General features: G+C 31.5%; 1 protein-coding gene across 1 annotated transcript; it reads left to right on the forward strand.

Moving 5' to 3' along the window:
• Positions 1-1088: 1088 nt before the first annotated feature.
• On the forward strand, positions 1089-26197 carry LOC133032157 (uncharacterized). Its single transcript, XM_061106019.1, has 2 exons — positions 1089-1211; positions 25700-26197. The coding sequence occupies exons 1-2, from the start codon at positions 1089-1091 to the stop codon at positions 26195-26197; spliced, it is 621 nt and encodes a 206-aa protein (XP_060962002.1).
• The last annotated feature ends 717 nt before the right edge of the window (positions 26198-26914 follow it).

The raw sequence follows: 26914 nt of genomic DNA on the forward strand, positions 1-26914 counted from the left end.
AGCTGGAGTATGACCAGTGAACCGAGTATAGGCTGATACTGTAACACATCGGTTAGGCTAGAGTATGACTAGCAGCTGGAGTATGACCAGTGAATCGAGTATAGGCTGTTACTTGTCAATAGTATCGTCTTATGAACGTTCAGGACTCAGTATCGTGTGGGACACGGCAGTTAGGGTTATGGTCAGGGGTATGGGTGTCTGATCATAACCCGTGATTTATGTATGATTATGATTTATGCTTTTCTTACTGAGTTTGTCGACTCACAGTGCTATGTTTATGTGTAGGTAAGGGCAAGGCCAAAGCTGAGGAACCGTGAGGATGAGCCGATGAAGATTGTACATGTCGGGGCGGTTAGGCCTGGAGCGTACGATCCTCGGGACAGCAGTGCTTTTTGTAATTAGTCGCTAGGCGACAAGTATTTTGTATTAATCAGTAAACTTTTGTAAAGCTTTTTGTAAATGGGATCCCACAGTATTTTGTAAGAAATATTTTATAAGTTTAATTAAAAAGCAAAAATTTTAATTAATCACGATTTCCATAAACCTCGTTGATTAGCAACGAGCTGCACGGTATGTTTAAATATCACGTAATAGGCCTATGCTAGTTAGGGTGTTACAATTTGGTATCAGAGCCGCCAGGTTGTCTTCCGAAGATCGTCACGACATGTACAATCAGCATCACCAGTTAGCTCGTTCTACGGTTCAGTAAGCTTTTATTGCTTTAGTAGTTTATTTAATTATTATGAATAAGAAAAGCCTGATAGGAAGCATGTTAGTAACCTGATAGTAGAATAGGCGCATGTTTTTAATTTCTAAATTAAGCGGCATTAGTAAGCTCTTGTTGATCATGACTTGATGTGCCAACTCTTGGTTTCGCAGGCTGTTCAGACTAGATGGACGCCGACGGAACACCAGGAGTCAAGGCAACTCGGTCGGGTCAAATCAGGGCAAGGAGCTCAGTTTCCCCCGCATGCTAGGGGCCGTGGTAGAGGTCCCAGGGGCAGGGCCCGTGGTCGGGTGATGATAACCCGCCACAGGCTGCCCAAGCTGATCAGGAAGCCCAGAATTGGGAAACTAGGTTTGCTGAGATGCAAGCCAGAATAGAGGACCAAGATCTTGAGATTCAGAGATTGAGGCAGCTGGGTGCTCCTGCAGTGCCGGTGCCGGAAGTTCCAGTGCTACCCGCCCCTGTTGCCCAGGCCGAGATAGTGGTAGCGGCAAACAGAATGGAACCCTTGTATGAAAGGTTCCGGAAGCAGGCACCTCCAGTTTTCTGGGAGGTCCAGACATCATGAAAGTCGAGCAGTGGCTAACGGTGATTCCAAATATACTAAACTTTATGGGTGTCACCGGGAATGATAGGGTGGTGTGTGCCACCTTCCACTTTCAAGAAGACGCCTTAGTCTGGTGGGACATGGTGTCTCAGATTCATGATGTCACCACTATGACCTGGGAAAGGTTCCAGGAACTCTTCAACGCGAAGTATTATAACGAGGCCGTTAGAAGTGCCAAGAGGAAAGAGTTCACCCACCTGACCCAGAAGGAGAATATGAGTGTGACAGAGTACACTACCCAGTTCGATCGGTTGGCGAGGTTGGCCTCGGGAATTGTGCCAACCGATTTCAGCAAGAAGGAAAAATATCTGGACGGATTAAATGTGAAGATCAAACATGATCTAATGATCACTACAGACGACAAGACCACCTATGCTGAGATGGTGGAGAAAGCACTGCGAGCTGAGGGCGCAGTTGGATGTATGTCGGAGTCGGTTAGGACTCCAGTGAGTTGCGGGGCTCCTACCCCTCCTGCGTCAAGTTTCAGCAGGGGAGGTAGTGGTTCGGCCATGGACCAGAAGAGGAAAACATCCACTGCATCTGGTGTCTCGGGGCAGAACAAGAGGTTCCGAAGGAACCAGAGTAGAGGCAGCCGTCAGGGTGGTGTTGAGACCTGGTTTTCTTACCCAGAGTGCCCCAGTTGTAAAAGGCACCATCTGGGTGAGTGCAGAGGTCAGGGATGCTTTCAGTGTGGCATGCCCAGACACTACAAGTGGGATTGTCCCCAGCTCAGATCAGAGGCACCTAGGGCTCCGGCGAGACCCACTCCAGCTAGGGTGTTCACCATCACTCAGGCTGATGCAGAAGCCAGCCCCTCTGTTGTAACAGGTCAGCTCTCAGTTAATAACTCATTTTACTCAGTGCTGTTTGATTCTGGAGCCACACATTCTTATGTGGCAGCCAGAATCTTTAGTAAATTGGATAGACCGTGTGATAGTTATGAATCAGGGTTTGGAACCCTATTACCTGGCAGAGAATTAGTTATCTCCAAAAGGTGGATTAGGTCTATGCCGATCAGAATAGATGGTAGAGAGTTAAGTGCTGATTTGATAGAGATGAGCCTAGTAGATTTCGATATTATTTTAGGAATGGATTTCCTATCTAAATACTCAGCCAGTATTGATTGCAAGAGGAAGATGGTGATCTTCCAACCGGAAAGTGAAGAACCATTTGCATTCGTTGGTTCAGTTCGGAGATCTCGGATCCCGGTGATTTCGGCCATGTCAGCTAAGGAATTACTGCATGGCGGTTGTTTAGGGTTTCTGGCCGTGATGATGGACACCACTCGGCCAGATACCATTCGGCCAGAGGACATCAAGGTGGTTCGGGAATTTCTAGATGTTTTTCCCGAAGAACTTCCAGGTTTACCACCTCAGCGGGAGATTGATTTCGTTATTGATTTGGCACCAGGAGTGGAAGCGGTTTCCAAGGCTCCGTATAGAATGGCTCCAGCTGAACTTAAGGAATTAAAGATTCAGCTTCAGGTGTTGCTTGACATAGGGTTTATTCGGCCTAGTGTGTCACCCTGGGGAGCTCCGGTTCTGTTCGTCAAGAAGAAAGATGGAACTATGAGGATGTGCATCGATTATCGGGAGTTAAACAAGCCAACGGTGAAGAATAAATATCCACTACCTAGGATCGATGATCTGTTCGATCAACTTCAGGGGAAGACAGTCTTTTCCAAGATTGATCTCCAATCGGGTTATCATCAGTTGAAAATCCGAGAGGAGGACATTCCGAAGACGGCTTTGTTGGAATTTATTTTATCAGGATCTTAGATCTACTCACAAGTATGTTTATTAACCTCCTAAATAAGAACTTTCTAAAACGATGAAATAAACACGTATAAAGTTTAAAAAACCTTACATTAGGTGCAGTGGAATTAAATGACTCCTTCCGTTCAGATCTCTAACCCTTGTATCCTTTCTGTAGCAGAGTATTATCAAGATCTGAACCTGGATCTCTTTCTCTGAATCCTTGATGTTGAAACTCCTTTGCTGGTGATCTTTCTTCACGATCTTCCTCACTATGATTGAGGTATTGCTTGTTGTGTGTGGGCACTACTCTAATCACTAGGGTAAGTTCGAAATATGAAGGAAGAAGAGAGAGAGAGGGTGGCGGCCAAGGAAGAGAGAGAAGGCTCAGGTTTTTCTAATTCAGAAGTGTAATTTTACTGAAGCCTTCATTATCTATTTATAGCAATCCACTAGGGTTAGGTTTGAATTATTTGGCATTAAAATAATGAAAATATCAGTTTAACATGCCTACAAAAGTGGCCGCCCATGGCTTAGTGGATTTGGGCCTTGCTTTTTGCAATTTTAACACTTTTGTATCTGATTTTCTCAAAAATGCCAATTTTCTAATTCAACCATTTAAATGCCAATTCTAACTATTTAATAACTATAAATAATTATTAAATAATATTATCATTTATCATATTTATTAATTGAACCATACAAAGTATCATAATTAACAAATATGCCCCTATTAACTCTTTCTTTACAATTTCGCCCTTACTTAGTGAAAATTTCACAAATAGACATAGTCTAATTTGTGAATTATAATTGATTAATCAAAACCAATTACATGAGTCTTACAAACAATATTATCTCAACTAGTGCGGAGACCATGGGTCTATATAACCGAGCTTCCAATAAGTAGATCAAGAATTTAGCACTAAAATTCACTAACTTATTAATTCTTCATTGAATCCACGCATAGAACTTAGAATTTCACTCTCAATATATAGAATGCTCTATATGTTCCACCATATAGACGCATCATTAGTTATCCATTGTTATAATCCTAATTTGATCAATGATCCTCTATATGAATGATCTACACTGTAAAGGGATTAGATTACTGTAACACCCTACTATGTATTTTATCCTTAAAACACTTGACCCCGTATAAATGATATTTCAGCTTATGTGAAATGAGTACTCCACCATTTATGTTCGTTTGGTCAAGCTCGAAGGAGATCATCCTTTGCTTACTATTCGCCAGATAGAAGCTATAGATTCCATGTTTATGCTAGCGCTCCCACTCAATTGCACTACCGTGTTCCCAAAATGTACGTATCACCCTGACCTAAAAGTAGGCTTAACTAACAAATCAAAGAACACGAATAGCCTTTCGAGATTGAGCCTAATCATAACAGGATTAAGAACATTTGATCTAGGATCAACTTAGCGATATTGACTTGAATAGATTTTACGGTAAGTTTAATTAAATCTAAGTCAAAGTTCAATATCGGTCCCTTTCGATGCATACTCCATGCATCCAACCTGAGCTTTACTTTAACCAATGCTCTGGAAAGAACATAGCACTTCTCCAAATGCAAGTAAACTCTGTTGTAGATTATCATATCAGTAAAACCCTATGTATGATAAATCTAGGAAACTTTATTCACATAGTCATGTTTACTTTCCAATGTGTTGACAGCACAATAAACAGGATCAAGTATGTGAAAAGGGTTTCAGATGAATTCATACATTATGTACATATAATCATGAAATAAATCATGTGAACCATGCAACATTAAATGTTATTTCTGATCTATATTAATAAGTAAATCTGATTATATTAAAATGAGTTTTATTTAGGGCATAAAACCCAACAAACTCCCACTTGCACTAATATAAAACAAAATGTGCATTTCAAATAATCTCAACACCTTGATATACAAATCAAGTGTAGTAGTAGTAAACTCCTCGTAATAGGATCTGAAAAGTTTGAATTAACCACAGCCTTTTCTCCACCATTACTCTTCCTTAATCACAAAATTATTGATAATGTGAAATTCCTCTCTATATGTAAACTCTCTTGGGATACTGGATTCTATACCTTTGGCAACTACTTTTGGTTAATCAGGAAATTAACTCTAGTAGTTTAGGCAATTTGGAATGGTGCCAAAAATATATAGAACTTTCCTTAGACTGAATAAGTACCTTTCCTGCAACTTTAACATTCAGTCCCTTCCTGGTAGACCTAGAGACTTCAGATAGGTTTTTACACTTCTCCAAAATCACCATCTTATCAGAAAGATTTTCTAGCACAAAGGCAAATTTCGAAATCTGATGTGGTGTAGTCTAAGAGTTTTAAACACACTCTTATAGACTAACATATAGTTCCTCTTCTTAATCTTAGGATTTACTTGATTGTCTTCCAATGTTCTTCTCCTGGATTAATCTGATACCTACTCATTACTCCCACTCAACAGCAGGTATTTGGTCTAAGGCATACAAAAGCATATCTAAGACCTCTCACTGTTGATATAAGAAATTCTTTCATGGCTTTATCTTTTCTAGAATAGTTGAGACTTTTCCTTAGATAAATAAAATCTATGCCTAAGAAGTTGTGAAGCTTCTATAGATTGCCATTAGAAAGAAAATGCTTCAGCATCTCACTAAAGTAAGTTGCTTGCATTAGAGTAAGTAATTACCAGGTATACCACAAGCCATAAGTTTAGATAAACTCAAACCTATAATACTAGAAACAGGAAGTTTTGTTAAGTCCATTGAATGGACTTATATACGGAAATTTCCTTTTATGTCCTTGTAATAGAAAACTTTAGGTTATTCCATGTGAATGGATTAAACCATAGTTCTTTTGGCTTTCTTCTTTGTATCTTATCTTGACAATCCATTACTTGTTTAAACTCACAATGGATTTTAATCACTAGTGTCTCCCAAGTCATAAGAAGGTGAGTTCCTAAAAACTCTCCCACTAAGACAAGGTACCGTGAATTATGTCTAAGAAAACTAAACAGTATTAACTGTTGGGTTTTATGCCCTAAATAAAACTCTTTACAATCTCATTAGTTATCAATATAAGAAATTTGAAGTGATTGATGTTTGCATGAAATTTACATGCTAATGGTTTAAATATGTTTATTACATTTACACACAAAATCAGTGAAATCCAGATCATATGTTTATTCACAATTACACTATCGTCAAGACAGTGGAATGTGATTGTGATCATATGAATCAAAAGACTTGGTCCCTGTTTCATCAGTGTTATTGGACTTACACTAATGTGATAATCAGCGATGATGTGTACTTACACTTGGAGTAAGTGTTATGTTCTTTTCAGGACATTAGTAAAGTATACTAGTTTCGAATGTATGGAGTATACATTGGACTGGACCGATATGGCAACTAAGTTAAGATATTACAAACTTACCGTTATACATATCTTTCCAAGTAAATATCAGTAGTTGATCTTAAGATTAAAAGAATCTAAATCCTGATATGCTTAGGCTCAACTCAGGAGTGCTATTCATGTTCTTTGATTTATTAGTTAAGCCTACTTTTGGGTCAGGGTGATACGTATATTTTGGGAACATGATAGTATGATTGAGTGGGAGTGCTGAACATAAATATGGAATCTATAGCTTCTACTGGTGTATAGAAGTCAAGTGATGATTCCCTTCGAGCTTAGCAAATAGAAGTAAATGGATGAGCTCTTGTTTAACTGACTAATCATTAGATCACTAAACACCATTTACAGGTAGCTAAGTGTTTTAAGGGGCAAAATACATTGAGGGGTGAGAACGGTAAAGAAATCCCATCTCGATGTAGATCATCTATATAGAGGATCTTTAAATCACAATAAGATTATAACAATGGTTAAATGAGATAGTATATTGATATCGTGGAACATACAATATGCTCTATATAAGTCTGAGAGTGCAATTCTAAGTTCTAAGAGTGGATTCAACGAAGAATTAATAAGTAGGAATTTACTTGGTAAATTTGGTTCACTTATTGGAAGCTCAGCATATAGATCCATGGTCCCCATTCTAGTTGAGAACATTCTGCTTGTAAGACTCATTAATTGATTCGTGATTGATCAATCATAATTCTAAAGTTAGACTATGTCTAATTTTATGAATTTTCACTAAGCAGGGGTGAAATTGTAAAGAAAAGAGTTTCTAGGTTTATTTATTTATTAATGGACTTTATATGTCTAATTAATAATAATATTAAATGACAATATTATTTAATAATCTATTTTAGTTATTAAATAATTAGTTTTGGCATTTAAAATGTTAGAATTGGAAAATTGGCGTTTTTGAGAAAATAGAGATAGAATTTGATAAAACTGCAAAATCAAATGGGGCCCACTATAACACCATGGCCGGCCACTTATTGTTAGTTTTTCAAATTAATATTTTCATTATTTTAATGCCAAATAATTCTTCACCTAAACCTAGTAATAGCCTATAAATAGAAAGTGATGGCTCAGTCACATAACAAGCTTTTCATTAGTAATCTGACAGAAATTTCTCTCTTCAGAAAAACTGAGCCTTTCCCACTTTCTATACCTGGCCGAAACCCTCTCTCTTCTTTTCTCCTTCATCAATTTCGACCCTAGTGAGAGAGTAAGTGCCCACACACAGCAAGCAGTAACTCAATCATAGATTGGAAGACTGTGAAGGATCAAACTTGAAGAAGAAGGACATTCGGGCTCAGATCTTGATTATACTCTGCTACAGAAAGGATACAAGGGTTAAAGATCTGAGTGGAAGGAGACATTAATTCCGCTGTATCAATGTAAGGTTTTCTTAACTTTATATGTGTTTAATTTATCGTTTTAGAAAGTTCATATTTAGGGTGTTTAAACAACATACTTGTGAGTAGATCTAAGATCCTGGTAAAATAAATATCCAATAACTGGCCTCAGAGCCATGGTAATTGATTTACTTACATGAAATTTGGACTTTAAAACGATTGTTTATTTGTTTTTGGATGATATCATGTTGTATTGAGTGTTATTTGATAATTGATTGATGTTTGTGAATTTTCGTGAAAAATAATTGTGATTTTGTTTCTGGAATTATTTTTATTGGATAGTATGGACAAAATTAGGCAAGTTACTTTTTTACAGAACTCAATTTCGATTTAATTTGAATTAGTTATGATTTTTTGAAGATTCGAAAAAAAGGAGTTGTGCTGAAATTTTCCTGCGATCACGAAAATTGTCCGTACAACTCCCAATTTTTTCGTTTTTCTTCGTTTTTTCATGTTTTTTCATGGAATTAACTTCCGATTTTTTGTGTAGTTTTGTATTTATATATTTATTATTCCTAATTCAATTCTAATTATTATTATTATGAATTAATTTAATATTTTTTAAATTTAATTCAAGATATTAGTGTAATTTGAATTTTAAAATAGTAAATATCTATCTCATTGCTTAATTATCTATCTTATTTTTAAAATTTGATTATATCTTATCTTATTTTTAAATTTAAGGTCAGATTTTAAATATTTTTAAATTTAATTTTTTTTTAAAATAATTTGACCTTATTTAAATTTAAAATAAGATAACTATAATCATGTAATTTTAAATAGATGTAAGATATTTTGCTAACTTTTAAATTTTGTTATTTTATTTATTTAAATTAAATTTAAAATCTGAAAAAGATATTTCATTTATCTTTTCTAATTTTTATTTAATTTTATTTATAAAATAACATTTAATTTTTAAAAAGTAGTTCGCAAATTTTTGAAATGATATTTAGGTTAGTTGAAACCTAATTTTTCAAAATAGTAGGTTTAATTTTAAATATTTATTTTTAAATAATTTCGAAATTTAAATTAATATTTTTTTTTATTTTCGAAATTAATTTTTTTAAATTTTTATTTTTCGAAAATTAAATTTATTTTTTATTTATATATTTAATTATTTATTTTTTTTCGAAATTATTTATTTAAAATTAAATAAATCCTACTTCCAACTATCCAGCTAACCTTGTTGCAGGAGTATATGGTTTTAGCTTGTATGTAAGTTTTCAAAACCTATTATTACTTGATTGTAAATAGCCATGATTACTTTTTGCCAGATCTAATGATTTGATGGCTCCCTTGGTCAAGTTAATAATTTGTAACATGTAAATTTTACAATCTTCTTTCATCTGTGTATGACCTAGCAACATGATAGGATCCATCCAAGTGTGTACCTGTGTGAGCCTATGTGTTTATTTTATTATATAGATGCATATAGGTTGTTGCTAAATAAAATGTCACACCATGATAGATTTTATTTAGGTCCATCTAGTTATTGGACCTATTCAATTAATAACAGTTATTTATTTTAAGGTTAAATTCCTCTCTTTTGGGCCTTGTGTGAGAGTTGGGAGCCATAGAAGTAGGTACGACATACTGAACCCAGCACCCCCTCACATGAACTACCCCAATTGTGAAGGCCCATTTGCCTGATTTGAATAACTGTACTAGGTTAATTATATTAGTTTGACCTAATAAAATTGAATTAGCAACATAATTAACTTTTAAAATATATGAAATTTATTTTCATTTTAATATTTTAAAGTTAATTTTAAGAAAAACACTTTTAGTTTAGATATAAATTCTAGACAAACTATTTGTATTTTTCTTGTATTTAATTAAATATAGAATTTTAACTAACTAGATTCTTTCTGGAGCTTATTTAATTAAATATTCCTATTTAAGTTATAAATTAGTTATATCAACTGATTTTTCTTATCTAACTTAAATTTGAATATTTGATTTAAATTTTAAATTAAGTTGAGGAATCCTAGGCATTAGTTATTAAAGATTCTTAAAATATTTTTTAAGTTAATATCTTTTCGAATATTAACTTAAAATGGAATATTTTAGATATTTTTTAGGTTAATATCTTTTCGAATATTAACTTAAAAAGATATCTTCAAATTAAGTGGTTATAACTTAATTTTTGATATTTAATTAAATCTAAATTTGAAATTATTTAAGTTTTTTAGATTTTTTCTATATAACTTAAATTAGATATTTTTCAAATTTTTGTTGAAAAGATACTTAGTCAAATAAGATATTTTCTAGATAGTAATTTCTAGACTACTTATTATTTCTAATATTTAAATAGGAAAATATTATACTTTGTGAAATTAATTATTTAAATAATTAATTTTGGTACAATTTTATTAAGTATATTTTTCCTAGTATTAAACTAGAAATAAATAATTAAGCCTTCTCTACACTTAATTATTATTTCCTGAATTTAATACATTTAATTAACTTGAAAAATATAAATATCTAAGTTGATTTTCATCATGATACTTAAATATTTATTGATTTTTCATGACACTTAATTAAATAGAAAATTATTTTTAAGTTGAAATTTGATTTTTCAACTTAAATTTAAATAATTTTCAATATATATTTTTTCTTTATTTTCTTAATCAATTTCGAAAAATTGCATTTTATTTATGCAATATTTTTCGAATTTATCTTGAAAAATAGATTGAGTTGTAAATTAATTATTTATTTTAATTAATTCTTGGACCAACTACAATCAATGATTTTTTCATTTAATTGATTAATTTAAAATAAATGAATTTAATATATATATATTAGAAATTGAATTAATTAGTCAAAAGAAAATCTAGATAGGTGATATTTTTGCTTGAAGTATTTCTTTTTTTTATTATTATTATTTTCGAAAATTGTATTTTTTTTTTATATACTTTAAATTTTCGAACTCAATAAATATATTCTCAAAGGAAATTTTTAAGTTGCTAATTATTTAATTTAATTCAACTTAAATTAATTTCCTTAATATTTATATTTAAGATTATTACTAAGATGGAAATAATTAATTTTATTTCAATCACCATCTAAGTATAATTTTATAAATATTATATTAAATTCTTATTTTTGAATTTCAATACTAAATTTCGAATTTAATGAGAATTTATTTATTAGAATAATAAATAAAATACATTTTAAAGAATGAGCTTTATTATTATTAAGATATTCGATCTCCATTGTGGGTTTTACACCGCGTTTGTTTTAGTGAGTAATCCTCCCTAATGGAGGAACGTTCATTAGCAATTTCGCACCGTTTAATCTCGCATGATAAGTAGTTTGTAAGTGTTTTATATGGTATGGATCACCCTAATGGTGGCGACCATATTTGACTTGCAAATTGCGAAACAATGGTAAAAGCTCATAAGATAGAATAGCCTTGACTCTCGCCTAAACGGGACAACGCTGGATTCCAATCTTGATCGAATAAAAGGTTGCTAGAATGTTTAACATTTTAGATGAGCTGACAACTCTATTCAATGGATGGGAGCTTTGACTCTCGCCTAAACGGAACACTGATATCAGTTTGTTGAAAACCTTGGAAATTATTTAGGATTGAATTTTTAAGTATTTTCTCATATCATTCCTACTTGCTATGTGCTTATAAGTTCTGAATTGATTTTGTGTTAAACCATTATTAATTTCTATTTGTTGATTTCTATTATTTTGTAGTATCCTGTATTATCAAATGAATCCCATGTTATCACTGTTGACTGAAAACAAGCTGAATGGATCTAACTTTAATAAGTGGAATGAGAACATTAATATTGCTCTCATAGGAGAAAGTGCCTTGTTTGTTTTAATTGAGCCGTCACCTGAAGTGCCTGGGGACAATGCTTCCAAAGCTGTGAAAGAAAAGTATGAGCGTTGGCAGAAAGCAAATGACAAAGCTCTATACTTTATGCTTTCTAGCATGGTTGACACCCTCAAAACTCGGTTTTCTAAAACCGAAAAGGATGCTGAAGTTATGACGAAGTTAAATGAGCTATTCGGTAAGGCATCACTTCAGTCACGCTTTGACGCGACTAAGAAGTACATTAATGCACGGATGGAACCTCAACAAAACGTGCGTGACCATGTTCTCCTCATATCTAGTTATTTCCAAGAAGCCCAGGATCATGGTGCTGAAATGGACAGTGCAACTCAAGTTAGCCTTATCTTGAATAGCCTGACTCTAGCATTTCTACCATACACATCAAATTATGTCATGAATAAGAAGGAAATTAACTTTCATGAATTAGTCAATGACCTTCAAACTTATGAAAATTTGATTGGAGGACCCAAGAAGAAAGGGAGTAAACATCATAATCCTAGAAATGGTAATGGGACGATGAAACCTGAAGCAAATGTTGCCTCTGCTTCAAAGCCCAAATCGAAGAGGAAGTGGAACAACACCAAGAAGCGAACAAAAGCCATGAAGAATAAAAAGGCTGCTCCTTCTGGTGATGCAACACTTAAAGGAAAGTGTTTCTACTGCAATGAGAAAGGTCATTGGAAACCCCAGTGTCCTAAACTTCTTGCAAAGAAACAAGGTATTTCCATTTATAAACTTTAAGAGTTTTAGTGAATTATTATCCAATTGGATTTATGATTCTGGACTAACTTTGTTTATTTATTTTCTTCTTCTTATAGGCCAAGCTACTTGAACTCAGATGAGTTGGATCAGGAAGCTAGCTGGACCAAGGGGTGCAATCTTCCAGATGAAGATGAAGCTCTTCAATTTATTTCTGAATTAATTGTTTTAGTTTAAAGACAATTTGGATTTCAAATTTTAGTTAGGGATATTTATCCCTGTTTTTCTCATATTGTTGCAATACATTTTTTTTTATTATTAATAAAGTTTCTAATTTTCAAAATTTCTATTGCAAAATATGAGATTGAGCTTCATTTAATTTATCTTCATCAATTATTACCACATTATACTTATATGTTTGTATGTGTAAGTGTTTTTATTATTGATGCAAATTCTATAATATTTACAACTCTTCATAGAGTTATATTAAATAAACACTAGAAATTATTTCTATGTTTATTAATAATTGTTAATTCTAATACAATTATTAAGAATTTGTTTAATAAAAGGATCTTTTGATCTGATAGGGGTGGAGAAAAGTTAAGAAAATTATGCAGTTCAACGATCTTTTATATCTAATGAACTCTGGATAGTATTCAACTCCACATAAACTCTATCACACTATGAGAATCATGATCTTTACAACCTTTAAGGGTAGATCATAATCTCTATATGCTTAGGGGTGGAGGTTATCCACAGGTACCCTATATGTATATTCTTAGGGGTGGAGCATATTCCACAATTCCCTATGTAACACATATCTTCTTTAAACATGGAAGTAATATAATGAGTCAGCTATTATCAATATAAATTCTTGATCTTGATTGTATGTTCCATTTCGTTTTTACTGTTGTAAGTAAAAGATTGATACCTATAAAAGTTCTTTGTTAAAGTTTCACACTACCTTAATTGAGTGGGAGAATTTTAAAGTTCTATACCCATCTTCATTAGGTTGATACTTGTGATAGGTACTTAAGAACATGACTGAAAAGCAAATCTAACCATTCACATGGATAGGAATAGCTTATCAGAATTATGAGAATAAGATAAAGAACTCTAGTTCAGTCCATTCGAATGACTTGAACTTAGAATTCTTAATCCTCATAAAATTTTATGGTATCTTAATTTTGATTACTTTATCTCTGGCATGTATTTTTCACTTCAAATACTAGTCTGTCTGCTATGTTGATGACTTAGTCTTAACTTAAAGTTTTAGACTAATACAAATGTCACAACTAGGTAACTCTCCAAACAATCAGAGGTTAAAAGTATTATTTAACCAGACATCTGCTATTAAGTGGGAGCTATCTGAGATGTAATCAAATAGGGAACATTAGAAGATATTCAAGAAGGATTTATGAAAGTGATCTATATGTTAGATATTAAGGAACTGTGTATCAGTTGTCTTTGTATCTCACCATCTAATTTTGAAATTCTTGAGATGGTGCTTACTTTGGGGAGGGAGGAATTATTGTATAATTATTCAAGCTCTACCAGAGAAGAATTATAACTTTGTGTATTCGAAATCCAAGAAAGTTATAGCACTGAAGAAAAGTCTACACTGTATTATCTCAATTACATATTTTAAAATATGAGAGATATGTCTTCTGTTTATTTAGATGTACTTTTAAAACTGTAAAAGATTTCAGTATCCCTTGATGAGTAAAGCATATAGTAAAGGATGTTTCATAAGAGTTTTTATGAACTAGTTTACAGAAGTTTGGGTGGATTCAAATATACTACACTTGATCTGAAGATCAAGACATCAGATTGACCTATTTGCATAGTTTGTTTTATATTAGTGCAAGTGGGAGTTTTTTGGGTTTTATGCCCTAAATAAAACTCTTTACAATCTGATTAGTTATCAATAAAAGAAATTTGAAGTGATTGATGTTTGCATGAAATTTACATGCTAATGGTTTAAATATGTTTATTACATTTACACACAAAATCAGTTAAATCCAGATCATATGTTTATTCACAATTACAGTATCGTCAACACAGTGGAATGTGATTGTGATCATATGAATCAAAAGACTTGGTCCCTGTTTCATCTGTGTTATTGGATTTACACTAATGTGATAATCAGCGATGATGTGTACTTACACTTGGAGTAAGTGTTATGTTCTTTCCAGGACATTAGTAAAGTATACTAGTTTCGAATGTATGGAGTATACATTGGACTGGACCGATATTGCAACTAAGTTAAGATATTACAAACTTATCGTTATACATATCTTTCCAAGTCAATATCAGTAGTTGATCTTAAGATTAAAAGAATCTAAATCCTGATATGCTTAGGCTCAACTCGAGTGCTATTCATGTTCTTTGATTTATTAGTTAAGCCTACTTTTGGGTCAGGGTGATACGTATATTTTGGGAACATGATAAACATAAATATGGAATCTATAGCTTCTACTGGTGTATAGAAGTCAAGTGATGATTCCCTTCGAGCTTAGCAAATAGAAGTAAATGGATGAGCTCTTGTTTAACTGACTAATCATTAGATCACTAAACACCATTTACAGGTAGCTAAGTGTTTTAAGGGGCAAAATACATTGAGGGGTGAGAACGGTAAAGAAATCCCATCTCGATGTAGATCATCTATATAGAGGATCTTTAAATCACAATAAGATTATAACAATGGTTAAATGAGATAGTATATTGATATCGTGGAACATACAATATGCTCTATATAAGTCTGAGAGTGCAATTCTAAGTTCTAAGAGTGGATTCAACGAAGAATTAATAAGTAGGAATTTACTTGGTAAATTTGGTTCACTTATTGGAAGCTCAGCATATAGATCCATGGTCCCCATTCTAGTTGAGAACATTCTGCTTGTAAGACTCATTAATTGATTCGTGATTGATCAATTATAATTCTAAAGTTAGACTATGTCTAATTTTATGAATTTTCACTAAGCAGTGGTGAAATTGTAAAAAAAAGAGTTTCTAGGTTTATTTATTTATTAATGGACTTTATATGTCTAATTAATAATTAAATTAAATGACAATATTATTTAATAATCTATTTTAGTTATTAAATAATTAGTTTTGGCATTTAAAAGGTTAGAATTGGAAAATTGGCGTTTTTGAGAAAATAGAGATAGAATTTGATAAAACTGCAAAATCAAATGGGGCCCACTATAACACCATGGCCGGCCACTTATTGTTGGTTTTTCAAATTAATATTTTTATTATTTTAATGCCAAATAATTCTTAACCTAAACCTAGTAGTAGCCTATAAATAGAAAGTGATGGCTCAGTCACATAACAAGCTTTTCATTAGTAATCTGACAGAAATTTCTCTCTTCAGAAAAACTGAGCCTTTCCCACTTTCTATACCTGGCCAAAACCATCTCTCTTCTTTTCTCCTTCATCAATTTCGACCCTAGTGAGAGAGTAAGTGCCCACACACAGCAAGCAGTAACTCAATCATAGATTGGAAGACTGTGAAGGATCAAACTTGAAGAAGAAGGACATTCGGGCTCAGATCTTGATTATACTCTGCTACAGAAAGGATACAAGGGTTAGAGATATGAGTGGAATGAGACATTAATTCCGCTGTATCAATGTAAGGTTTTCTTAACTTTATATGTGTTTAATTTATCGTTTTAGAAAGTTCATATTTAGGGTGTTTAAACAACATACTTGTGAGTAGATCTAAGATCCTGGTAAAATAAATATCCAACAACTGGCCTCAGAGCCATGGTAATTGATTTACTTACATGAAATTTGGACTTTAAAACGATTGTTTATTTGTTTTTGGATGGTATCATGTTGTATTGAGTGTTATTTGATGATTGATTGATGTTTGTGAATTTTCGTAAAAAATAATTGCGATTCTGTTTCTGGAATTATTTTTATTGGATAGTATGGAAAAAATTAATCAAGTTACTTTTTTACATAACTCAATTTCAATTTAATTTGAATTAGTTATGATTTTTTGAAGATTCGAAAAAAACGGAGTTGTGCTGAAATTTTCCTGCGATCGCGAAAACTGTCCGTACAACTCACAATTTTTTCGTTTTTCTTCGTTTTTTCATGTTTTTCCATGGAATTAACTTCCGATTTTTTGTGTAGTTTTGTATTTATATATTTACTGTTCCTAATTCAATTCTAATTATCATTATGAATTAATTTAATATTTTTTAAATTTAATTCATGATATTAGTGTAATTTGAATTTTAAAATAGTAAATATCTATCTCATTGCTTAATTATCTATCTTATTTTTAAAATTTGATTATATCTTATCTTATTTTTAAATTTAAGGTCAGATTTTAAAATAGTAAATATCTATCTCATTGCTTTTCATTAGTAATCTAACAGAAATTTCTCTCTTCGGAAAAACTGAGCCTTTCCCGCTTTCTATACCTGGCCGAAACCCTCTCTCTTCTTTTCTCCTTCATCAATTTCGACCCTAGTGAGAGAGTAAGTGCCCACACACAGCAAGGAGTAACTCAATCATAGATTGGAAGACTGTGAAGGATTAAACTTGAAGAAGAATGACATTCGGGCTCAGATCTTGATTATACTCTGCTACAGAAAGGATACAAGGGTTAGAGATCTGAGTGGAAGGAGACATTAATTCCGCTGCATCAATGTAAGGTTTTCTTAACTGTATATGTGTTTAATTTATCGTTTTAGAAAGTTCATATTTAGGGTGTTTAAACAACATACTTGTGAGTAGATCTAAGATCCTGGTAAAATAAATATCCAACATTAACCTCTTTGGTTGTGACAAGACAACAGAGGCAGTGGGATCATCATATGTCATATAAGATGATAGAACACTTTTGGAATCAAGAAAAAATATCTCCTTTATCTGCTACTTTATTTTCAGACTTAGTCATTATCTTAGAAAAGTAGTATTTGTTTGAACAAACACTTTCTTATCTATTGACTATGGGATGGTCCACCCCTAATCACTTAGAATAGCTAACAAACCATGGTTAAGAGTTCTAGCTTTTCTTAAGATTTTGATTAGGTCATCCATGAATCTAGTAATGATTTACATTAAGTATACAACCATTACATCATTCTGAAATTGTATTACCATAGAAGGAATTAGGCAACGACTAGTAACTAATCATCAACATGCAACTCGAAATTTCTAGGGAGGTAAGTTTGGATATAATTCAAAAATCGATTTAATGATCTTTGAACTGCATATCTACTAACTATTTCTCCACCCTATCAGTTCGCAAGATCTTTAACCACTTACCTTAATGGTTTTAACCATTGCTAGAAATTAATGAAATTTTTCAAACATTTCAAATTTCTTGCTAAAAAGTATAATCTAGAGTTATCGTTTGAAGAATACAACGAAAAACTCATATCCACCCCTGAATGTACATCCATCTACGAATGAGATGAACTACTTTTAGTGGATATAGGCATATTAACTCTTTGCAGAGATTGATCTTGTAAAATCCACTATGAACAAGATACAAATGCCATAGATTAAAAAAAATGTGGTAGTGTCTTTTGATGACATAGGTTTAGTTACATCAAAGAGTTCTTAGAATACTGCAAGTGGATCCTGGTCACAGAATACCTAACTCATATTCCATACAGTTTGAATCCATTAATAGAAGATGGATATTAAACACTTGAGAAAGTGTAACTGTATTGTATTCTGGAATTAGAAATATAAGAAAATTTCTATTTGGAATCTAAAATTAAAGTCAAAGACTTAAATTTATACCAAATATAATGAGTAATTTTATCTTGGACCACCACTACTAATACAAACTCTAAGTCAGATTTGCCCATACAAGTAGGAGATTTCTAAGATTGAGAATTTATATCAATTGGGAATAGAATTTCGGGATTATAATCATATGCGTCATTTAATTTCTTAAGAGAAAATATAGAATGACATGAAATGATTTATAGACCATTCATCCAATGATATGTTATTGAGCTAATTCGAAATGAATAAGCTAAGAGTAATTAGGATAATTTCGTTTAAAATAAGAATCCAACGATGCTTCGATTAGCGAAAGTCAAAGTAATCTTATTTATACAATCTTCTTATTTCATATCGTAAAAATACTAGTCTAAGGTGTCATCAATTGATGAACAACTAGATGTCGCATATACAATATTTATCTTTCAAGATCTAACACTATTATGTATGTCTAATGGTGAAAATCCACTAGGGATTTATCTCATTAGATAAACAAGCCAAGTTAGACCAACAATGAAGATTCGAAATTAAACTACAACTTAATAATAGAAAATAACATGGTTCAATATAAATTCATACACAATTCAGAAATTATAAACATATAGCAAGTAGGAATGACAAGTGAAAATACTAAAACATACAATCCTAAATAATTTCCAAGGTTTTCCAACAAACTGATACAGTGTCCTGGTAGGCGAGAGTCAAAGTATCATTCATTGAATAGATTTGTCAGCTCATCTAAAATAGAAACCATTCTAGCAACCTTTTATTCGATCAAAATAAGAATCCAACGTTGTCCCGGTAGGCGAGAGTCAAGGTTATTCTCATTTTATGAGCTTCCACCATTGTTTCATGTTTCATAAGTTTATCTCTAAGTAGTCACTGTAGGGGAGAGTCTAATAGAGACGAAAACTTACAAAACACTTATCAAATGAGATCTTACGGTGTTAAATGAGTTCAACGAATAACCATCCATAGGGGGACGAAGTCTAGTGTCTCGAGGTTATATTGAAAACATTTAACTATTGTAAGACCAACAATGGAAATCGAATATCTTAATAATAATAAAGCTCATTATTTAAAGTGAGTTGTATTTTCTTTGTTTCTCTTTATTTAATCTATTTATTTTAAATATATATTTATTTAATTAAAATTTCCAATTTAGAATGAAAAATTCTAAATATAAATTTTAATTTAATATTTATAAATTTCACTTAGATGGATATGAAAATAATATAAATTATTTCCATCTTAGTAATAATTTCCAATAAATATTTAGAAAAATATTCAATTTAAGCTGTTACAAAATTAATTTAAATTAATTTACAACTCAAATTTAATTTTCAATAAATATATATTGCATTTCGAAAAATTAAAGTATTCAAGGATACAATTTTCGAAAAATGCATGTTAAAATAAAAAATTAATCCTGGAAAAATTATTCTAATTTAATGTTGGCCCAAAATTAATTAATAAAATTAATTTACAACAAAAAAAATGTAATTTTCCTATTTAATTAAATATATAAGAAAAACTTCAAATATTTAAGTATGATGATGAAAATAAACTTAAATATTAATATTCTATTTAATTAAATACACTAGAAAAATACTTCAAGCAAAAAATATCACCTATCTAGATTTTTCTTTGACTAATTAATTCAATTTCTAATAATATATTTTAATTCATGTATTTTAAATTAATCAATTAATGAAAAAATTATTGATTTAAGTTGGTCCAAAATTAAAATAAATAATTTACAACTTTAATCTATTTTTCAAATAAATCCGAAATTCCAGCATTTAAGAAAGGGTAAATACCATTTTAGACCCTGTGTTCTGCAAAAGTTACAAATTGGACCCTGTGTTTTGTTAAATGACAAAATGGACCCTATATTTTCTAAAATAGTAAAAATAAGACCCTAAGCTTAATTTTTGACAACTTTTTTTTTTAATACAACCAACTTGAAGACAATGCTTAATACGAACAGATACAATAAATGTAAACAGTTTTGTCATAGCACTTTTAGATCGGATTATAATTAAACTTTATTTTGACAAAAAATCAATTCAGGGTCCTATATGTAGTATTTTATAAAATACAGGGTCAATTTTGTCATTTAACAAAACACAAGGTCCAATTGGTAACTTTTGTAAAACAGAGGGTCCAAAATGGTATTTACCCTTTAAGAAATGCAATTTCAAAATTTGATTAATAAAATAAAGAAAAAATATATTTTGAAAATTATTTAAATTTAGTTGAAAAAAAAAATTTCAACTAAAAATAATTTTCATGAAAAAGAAATATTTAAGTATCATGATGAAAATCAACTTAGATATTTAATTTTTAAATTAATTAAATGTATTAAATTCAAGAAATAAATAATTAAGTGTAGAGAAGGCTTAATTATTAATCTCTAGTTTAATACAAGGAAAAAATAAATTGTACCAAAATTAATTATTTAAAATAATTAATTTCACAATGTATAATATTTTCCTATGTAATATTAAAAATAATAAGTAGTCTAGAAATAACTATCTAGAAAATATCTTATTTAACTAAGTATCTTTTCCACAAAATTTGAAAAAATAATATCTAATTTAAGTTGTATTAGAAAAAATCTAGAACTTAAATATTTTTCAAATTTAAATTTAAATAAATATCAAAAATTAAGTTATAACCACTTAATTTGAAAATATTCCATTTTAAGTTAATATTCGAAAAGATATTAACTCAAAAAAAAAATATCTAAAATATTCCATTTTTAGTTAATATTCGAAAAGATATTAACTTAAAAAATATCTAAAGAATCTTAATAACCAATGCCTAAAATTCCTCAGCTTAATTTTGAAATTTGAAATTCAAAAGATATTCAGATTTAAGTTGGTTAGTTGTAGATAACTAAATATCAACTTAAATAGGAATATTTAATGAAAAATTTAAATTAAGCTCCAGAAAGAATCTAGATGGTTATAATTCTATATTTAATTAAATACAAGAAAATACATATAGTTTAGCTTAGAATAAAGAATTCTTTAAACTATAATTTTCTTAAATTAATTTCAAAATAAAAGAAATTAATTATGTTGCTAATCAATTTTATTAGGTTAAACAAGTTTAATTAACCTAGTACAGTCATTCAAATCAGGCAAATGGGCCTTCACAATTGGGGTGGTTTATGTGAGGGGGTGCTGGGTTCAGTATGTCGTACCCACTACTATGGCTCCCAACTCTCACACAAGGCCCAAAAGAGAGGAATTTAACCTTAAAATGAACAACTGTTATTAATTGAATAGGCCCAAAAACTAAATGGGCCTAAATAAAATCTATCAAGAACTATGATATTTTATTTAGCAACAACAACCTATATGCATCTATAATGAAATTAAACACATAGGCTCACACGGGCACACTTTGGATGGGTCCTATCATGTTGCTAGGTCATACACAGATGAAAGAAGATTGTAAATATACCTATTACAAATTATTTACTTGACCAAGGGAGCCATGAGTTAAAATCAGATCATTGGATCGGGCAAAAAGTAACCATGGCTATTTGCAATCAAGTAATAATAGGTTTTGAAAACTTACACACAAGCTAAAACACATACTCTTGCAACAAGGTTAGCTGGATAGTTGGATGTAGGATTTATTTAATTTTAAATTAAATAATTAATTTCGAAATAATTAATTAATTAAAAAAAATAATTTTCAAAAATTTTAAATAAATTTGAAATAAAAAATTTCGAAATTAAATTAAAAATTAAACCTACAATTTTGAAAAATTAAGTTTCAACCAACCTAAATATCATTTCAAAAATTTGCTAACTACTTTTAAAATTTAAATGTTATTTTATAAATAAAAATTAAATAAAAAATTAAAAAAAAGATAAATGAATATCTTTTTCAGATTTTAAATGTAATTTAAATAAATAAAATAACAAAATTTAAAAGTTAGCAAAATATCTTACATCTTTTTAAAATTACATGATTATAGTTATCTTATTTTAAATTTAAATAAGGTCAAATTATTTAAAAAAGATTTAATTTAAAAATTTAAAATCTGACCTTAAATTTAAAAATAAGATAAGATATCATCAAATTTAAAAATAAGATAGATTATTAAGCAAAAAAAGATAGATACTAACTATTTTTAAATTCAAATTACACTAATATCTTGAATTAAATTTAAAAAATATTAAATTAATTCATTATGATAATTAGAATTGAATTAGGAATAGTAATAGTATAAATACAGAACTACACAAAAAATCGGAACTTAATTTCATGAAAAAGAATGAAAAAACGAAGAAAAACAAAAAAATTGTGAGCTGTACGGACAGTATGCCAAGCATACTGTCCATGGGCGCACTTGGGGCTGCATGGGCCTGAAACGTAGGCGCAGGGGGCTGCTTGCAGCCTCTCCGCGCGCGCACGTGGTGCAGCGACACAACCTGATTTTTTCGAAACTTCAAAAAATCATAACTAATTAAAATTAAATCGAAATTGAGTTCTGTAAAAAAGTAACTTGCTTAATTTTTTCCATACTATCCAATAAAAATAATTCCAGAAACAGATATTCAATTATTTTTACGAAAATTCACAAACACCAATCAATCATCAAATAACACTCAATACAACATGGTACCAACCAAAACATCAAACAATCGTTTTAAAGTCCAAATTTCTTGCAAGTAAATCAATTACCATGGCTCTGAGGCCAGTTGTTGGAATTTATTTTATCAGGATCTTAGATCTACTCACAAGTATGTTTATTAACATCCTAAATAAGAACTTTCTAAAACGATGAAATAAACACGTATAAAGTTTAAGAAACCTTACATTGGGTGCAGCGGAATTAAATGACTCCTTCCGTTCAGATCTCTAACCCTTGTATCCTTTCTGTAGCAGAGTATTATCAAGATCTGAACCTGGATCTCTTTCTCTGAATCCTTGATGCTGAAACTCCTTTGCTGATGATCTTTCTTCACGATCTTCCTCACTATGATTGAGGTATTGCTTGTTGTGTGTGGGCACTACTCTAATCACTAGGGTAAGTTCGAAATATGAAGGAAGAAGAGAGAGAGAGAGGGTGGCGGCCAAGGAAGAAAGAGAAGGCTCAGGTTTTTCTGATTCAGAAGTGTAATTTTGCTGAAGCCTTCACTATCTATTTATAGCAATCCACTAGGGTTAGGTTTGAATTATTTGGCATTAAAATAATGAAAATATCAGTTTAAAATGCCTACAAAAGTGTCCGGACATGGCTTAGTAGATTTGGACCTTGCTTTATGCAATTTTACAATTTTAACACTTTTGTATCTAATTTTCTCAAAAATGCCAATTTTCTAATTCAACCATTTAAATGCCAATTCTAACTATTTAATAACTATAAATAATTATTAAATAATATTTTCATTTATCATATTTATTAATTGAACCATACAAAGTATCATAATTAACAAATATGCCCCTATTAACTCTTTCTTTACAATTTCGCCCTTACTTAGTGAAAATTTCACAAATAGACATAGTCTAATTTGTGAATTATAATTGATTAATCAAAACCAATTACATGAGTCTTACAAACAATATTATCTCAACTAGTGCTGGGACCATGGGTCTATATAACCGAGCTTCCAATAAGTAGATCAAGAATTTAGCACTAAAATTCACTAACTTATTAATTCTTCGTTTAATCCACGCATAGAACTTAGAATTGCACTCTCAGTATATAGAATGCTCTATATGTTCCACCATATAGACGCATCATTAGTTATCCATTGTTATAATCCTAATTTGATCAATGATCCTCTATATGAATGATCTACACTGTAAAGGGATTAGATTACCGTAACACCCTACTATGTATTTTATCCTTAAAACACTTGACCCCGTATAAATGATATTTTAGCTTATGTGAAATGAGTACTCCACCATTTATGTTCGTTTGGTCAAGCTCGAAGGAGATCATCCTTTGCTTACTATTCGCCAGATAGAAGCTATAGATTCCATGTTTATGCTAGCGCTCCCACTCAATTGCACTACCGTGTTCCCAAAATGTACGTATCACCCTGACCTAAAAGTAGGCTTAACTAACAAATCAAAGAACACGAATAGCCTTTCGAGATTGAGCCTAATCATAACAGGATTAAGAACATTTGATCTAGGATCAACTTGGCGATATTGACTTGAATAGATTTTACGGTAAGTTTAATTAAATCTAAGTCAAAGTTCAATATCGGTCCCTTCCGATGCATACTCCATGCATCCAACCTGAGCTTTACTTTAACCAATGCTTTGGAAAGAACATAACACTTCTCCAAATGCAAGTAAACTCTGTTGTAGATTATCATATCAGTAAAACCCTATGTCTGATAAATCTAGGAAACTTTATTCACATAGTCATGTTTACTTTCCAATGTGTTGACAGCACAATAAACAGGATCAAGTATGTGAAAAGGGTTTCAGATGAATTCATACATTATGTACATATAATCATGAAATAAATCATGTGAACCATGCAACATTAAATGTTATTTCAGATCTATATTAATAAGTAAATCTGATTATATTGAAATGAGTTTTATTTAGGGCATAAAACCCAACAGGCTTTCCGTACTAGGTATGGACATTACGAATTTTTGGTTATGTCGTTCGGACTAACCAATGCTCCTGCAGCATTTATGGATTTGATGAATAGACTATTCAAGGATTTCCTCGATATATGTGTGATTGTGTTTATCGACGACATCCTTGTGTACTCTCAATCAGAAGAGGAGCATGAGTTACATCTTCAGATGGTTTTGCAACGGCTTCGGGAACACAAGCTTTACGCCATATTCAAGAAATGTGAATTTTGACTATCTCAGGTGTCCTTCTTAGGGCACATTATTAGCAAAGATGGGATCAAGGTGGATCCCGGGAAAATAAAATCCGTCAGGGATTGGCCAAGACCGAAGACAGTGATAGAAATTAGAAGCTTCTTGGGTTTAGCCAGTTATTATCGTAGGTTCGTGGAAGGGTTTTCTAAAATTTCAACACCCTTAACCGAACTTACGAAGAAGAATCAGCGGTTTTTTTGGTCAGATAAGTGCGAAACTAGTTTTCAGGAGCTGAAACAGAGGTTGATTACAGCTCCAGTGCTAGCTTTGCCTTCGGACAAAGAGAAATTCGTAGTTTATTGCGATGCATCCAGACAGGGTCTGGGGTGTTTGCTAATGCAAGCTGATCGGGTTATTGCTTATGCCTCCCGTCAGTTAAAGGATTATGAACAGCGATACCCGACTCATGATCTAGAGTTGGCCGCGGTAGTTTTTGCATTGAAGATCTGGTGGCATTACCTTTACGGAGAAAGGTGTGAAATCTATACCGACCATAAAAGTCTCAAGTATTTCTTTACTCAGAAAGATTTGAATATGAGACAGAGGCGTTGGTTGGAATTAGTGAAAGATTATGACTGTGAGATTCTCTATCACCCTGGGAAGGCCAATGTAGTGGCCAATGTAGTGAAAGATTGGACTCCTCCGCCTGAAGATTGGATCAAAATCAAATGTGATGTCAGGGTTGGTGGAGATTCCATGTGTATGGCGACCCTGGCTAGGGATCATTCTAGAACTGTTGTGTGGGCTGCTGTTAATATGCTCAACTTTAGAGACCCTCTGATTGGTGAAGCGGCGGCGTGTCGTCTTGCTTTGGACTCGGCTAGACTCAAGAACCACAACTATGTCTTAGTGGAGAGTGATTCTGAAATAGTTATCAAGGCTCTTAAAGGATTGCACTCTAGTTGGAGTATTGATAATTATGTCTCATTATGTAATCAACTCTCTAAAAACTTTTTATCTTGTAATTTTTCTTTTATTTCTCGTTGTTGTAATTTTGTGGCCCATAATGTGGCTAATTGGACGTTCGCCCAAAATATTTCAGGATTTGTGGAGCCCTCCTCAATTCTTGATGCTATCCTTTGTAATGACCGCGAGGTCTAATTTTCCTATTTATATATTGCTTATTTTTTTTAAAGAAAAAAACAAGAAACTCCATTCTTGTGAGTTAAAGTTTCAGAGCAAGTGCTGAAATCAAGTAGTGAAAGCTGAATCGATTTCAGCTAAGGCTTGGTGTTACAAATCTAAAGGTGTTCAGATCTAGAGCTTTGTTGAAAGGATTTCAACGAACAATAAGCAAAGGGATCTTGCTTGTTTTGCCAAAGGATTTAGTATATTGGGATAAATACTTCTGTAAGGGATTTGACAAATTTGTACAAATTGGTCGTTGTACTTTTACAAATTATTTAGTGAAATTTCTTAGTTTAGTGAACTCAAATAATACCTAACTGGAATGTGTTTTCAGTAACAGGAGAAGCTTGTAAATTGATTGTCTCTTATTGTTGTTTCTTTATTTTTTTGATGCTTGAACTCGTGAATCGAATTTTTAATAGGATTAAACTGAAACTTGGTAATCGAACTTAGTTACTAGGCATTTTAGAACTTACATAATTTTTTTTATGGTTATTAGGACATTCTGTAAAATTTTAAAAAATTTAATACACGCAACAGACTGTTTGAACCTGTTTTCGGCATGTTAAATTTTTTTGAATCTCTTAAAATTTTGTAAAATATCTTAAATAACTATAATATAGAAAACCATGAAAAAAAATAAACTAAAAAATTATCTCAAATGTTGAAAGAGTACTAAGGTGCATAACA

Source organism: Cannabis sativa, chromosome X, assembly GCF_029168945.1.
Source record: "Cannabis sativa cultivar Pink pepper isolate KNU-18-1 chromosome X, ASM2916894v1, whole genome shotgun sequence".
NCBI classification, from domain to species: Eukaryota; Viridiplantae; Streptophyta; class Magnoliopsida; order Rosales; family Cannabaceae; genus Cannabis; species Cannabis sativa.